Source organism: Notothenia coriiceps, unplaced genomic scaffold (genome assembly GCF_000735185.1).
Source record: "Notothenia coriiceps isolate Sejong01 unplaced genomic scaffold, NC01 NC01_scaffold00018996, whole genome shotgun sequence".
Taxonomy (NCBI): Eukaryota; Metazoa; Chordata; class Actinopteri; order Perciformes; family Nototheniidae; genus Notothenia; species Notothenia coriiceps.
Window position 1 is genome coordinate 1 of NW_011351697.1, and position 3,321 is coordinate 3,321.

Consider the following 3,321-nt stretch of genomic DNA (forward strand, 5'->3'; position numbering starts at 1 on the left):
GTGGAAAATAAGTATTTGGTCAATAACAAAAGTTCATCTCAATACTTTGTTATATACCCTTTGTTGGCAATGACAGAGGTCAAACTCGTTAACGTATATACTGATAACGAGTTCAAACAGGTGCCATTAATACAGTTAACAAGTGGAGGACAGAGGAGGCTCTTAAAGAAGAAGTTACAGGTCTGTGAGAGCCAGAAATCTTGTTTGTTTNGGGTATATTGCCTCATAAGTTCAGTTATAAGTTAGCTAAATCAATCCAATGTAGGTCAATTATTCTTGATACTTGAACATTCAGTTGTCTACATCACAGCTCTCCAGAGGGTTTCATTAACTTTGTTAGCAGCTCATTCCTTAAAACAGAAGCTTCAGATTGCCGATAATAAGAGGAAATATGAAGGGTATATTTCAAGGTTATGCAAATAAGTTATTGGGCTTTTGTTTTCAACTTGAATTGACTGAATTTATTTGAAAACTGGGCACATGAATACTGTGTAAGATATATTTGAACATATATATTTAAGAAGTACAATATAAGCAGAAGTTTATTATGATTTTTCTCTTTGCTGAGGGCCGTTTCAAAATGGTCTGCAGTTTGGACACCCCTGCTTTTTGGTGTACTTCATGTCATTTCTTCCTTTTCAATATGTGCAGCGTGGCAGAATTCAGCAAACACGAGACCGATCTGTATCCTAATCCTGACATCTATGAGCACTTCATCTTTCCCTTCCTGATGCATCACAACACCTCTGGTAAGTTAGCTCTAAGTAGATGTTTGGCAGATTTTAAAATGGCTTAGAAGGACAACAGAAACGCTGAAGAAATAATCACCAGACTGAACCTTTTTTCATTGCAAATAAATCGATACAAAATCACGACATGTTGGCAAATAATAGAAAGCCAAATTGTAAACTTAATGCAGACTCCAGCTCACTTTAAGAGGTATCATGTCTCTGCTGAAGTATTTAGATCATGTATTAAGTAAAAGTAGAAAGATAAATTACAGTGAAATATCTAAATGTACAAAATGCAAAATGTACTTTGAAGTTTAATCTATATGCTGAATGCTTTGCAGATCCCCAGTGTGTCTCCTCGGCCAATAGCAGTGCAGAATGGCTGATAAAGAACTTTGGTGTTTATTCAACATTCCCCTCCATCACTGACTTCTACAAACTCAACCCGTACTTCTCCGGAGTAAGTCACAAAACCCTGACAACGCTCCGTCTTAAAATCACTTTAGAGCCTTTACTTTTCTCCTGGATCCATCTCTTCGTATCTTTATTTTTGTCATATGGATTGTCTATGTTGTAATATTGCAATGCGTCCCTCCTCAGTTCCATGTTTTTTCCCTGTCTAAAAAATATAGTTTGTTTGATTATTAGTTATGCGTTTCTTCTCTTTGTCTCCTGTCCAGCTGGAGGTTCTTCCCCTCTTGTCTCCAAAACAAATAGCGGGGATGCTGCTGTCGCCTCTTCCTACTCCGCCTGAGAAAGACGTTGTTATCGACCGAGTGTTTGACTTCCTGTTTGAGTCCCCCGAAGACGCGAGACTTCCTGAGGTCCTGCACGAACTGCTTTATCTCATTAACAAGGTAACAGTTTACAATGATGTGTTTCTTCAAAGAGGCCCTATTAAATTCCTCTAGTGTGTCGTACAGGTTTGGCTAAAGCTAAAATCCCCAAATAAATAACTGTCAAATGTGTCTTTGTCAGGTCAATCCACCCTGTGATGTCTACAGACAAATGTAAGTACCTTCAGAAACTTATAACTTTTTTTGCGGCAGCTGAAGTGCAAAGAGTGCGAATACAAAATATTATTTTTTGGAATATTAATCAGCAATGTTTTACATTTGCACCACTTTTTTTGTGAACAAGCACATATTTAAATGCACTATTTGTAAAAATGTCTTCCCAGTAAAGTAGATTAAGAATAGAGAATATATGAGGATTTTGCAGCCGTGTGAATGCTTTCTTATTTCATGTTTTCTTTTCAATGTCAGTTTTGAGAGATTGTACGGAGCCATACCAGATCTGCCACGAGATGTAGAACCATTCATCTGGTCTTACATCGATCAGCTGCTTAACGTGGCGCCAGAAGGTCAGTCCCTTTCTACTAAATACTGTTCATATTTACATTAATTATGTGGCCGTCTACAGTATGCTTCCTGTAGGCTCTTTTTACTGCACTGTTAGTGTACCATTTGATTATTATTGTGCTGCTGTGTGTATTGTATTTTTGTAACTCTGGCACAACAATTTCCTTCGGGATGAATACATTCCTATCTTATCTTTCTCACACATATAAAAAACCTACAGGATTAACTTAAGACTGTATTTGTATATACTGTATGGACAGCGTGACAGCCTGATCAGACACAAATCCGACAATTCAAGTGATAGTACACGCTCGTTATCCTCACGTCGTTGTCGGAAGTGTTTGACTTGATGTAGTGGCCAATTGTCCAAACAAGGAATGTTCAAAGGCCACTTGGTCTAGGAGGCGAATTCGAGTATTGACTCGCGTATGTTCAAGAAATCCAAACACCTCGCTCGTTCCATTCCAGTGCTTTATTAGGAGGTTCAATGGATCAGCAGCCGACGTGGAAGCTTTGCACGGTATTTAAACATAAACAAACAAATCCCAGGCGCGGAGTGTGCGCTCAAAAACCTTTTCCAACTTCCTCTCTAGACTTCCTGCTGTGTCACGATGGCAGCGTCATTTATACCTGAGCACGCTCCTACAATCTGCTTTCTATGAATAATAACAAAACATGAAACTAGAGCTGTCCATAAGCTAGATCAGGGTTTTTCAAAGTGTGGGTAGGTGAGCCTCCCCTCAGAGAACATAAGAACAGCCGCGCCCCCCCTCCCAATTATTATTGCTGTTATTATTATTGTTGTTGTTGCTATAATGCAGGGGTATTCAATTGCATTTCAAAGAGGTCCAGTAAGAGAAAATGTAATTATATGCTCTGTTTTCGCTGTCTACCTTCCGCCATTTGAAATTACTCCGACTGTTTCTCTCCTCTTGTCGTGTCTCTGTGTGTGTTTGAATCTATCGTGCTGACTGCACCGATTTGATTGGCTGAGTAGCGTCACCTCCTTAAAACATTAAACAATAACTTTTTTAAACCTTTTTATTTTTATGGAGGTGAAGGGAATGAGCACTTTTACAGCCTTTTTGGCGAGGTGGGGGAACTCGGTCTCCACAGACAGCCACAAGTGGGCAAGTGTCACTTTACTCGTCTTTTTCTCGTTCTTTTGTGTCTCACGCTGCGCCTCCCCTGAAGCTCTCTGGCGCCCCCCAGGGGAGGCGCTCCTCACA

The 3,321-nt window shown here is 39.7% G+C and overlaps 1 protein-coding gene across 1 annotated transcript in view; it reads left to right on the forward strand.

The window, feature by feature from the left end:
• Window positions 1-643: 643 nt before the first annotated feature.
• Window positions 644-3,321, forward strand: part of LOC104951410 (uncharacterized) — a 14,314-nt gene continuing 11,636 nt past the window's right edge. The window contains exons 1-6 of the mRNA XM_010778054.1: window positions 644-749; window positions 1,073-1,191; window positions 1,412-1,588; window positions 1,710-1,741; window positions 1,997-2,094; window positions 2,686-2,711. Coding sequence (XP_010776356.1) covers window positions 644-749; window positions 1,073-1,191; window positions 1,412-1,588; window positions 1,710-1,741; window positions 1,997-2,094; window positions 2,686-2,711 — 558 coding nt within the window. The remainder of the gene's footprint in view (window positions 750-1,072; window positions 1,192-1,411; window positions 1,589-1,709; window positions 1,742-1,996; window positions 2,095-2,685; window positions 2,712-3,321) is intronic.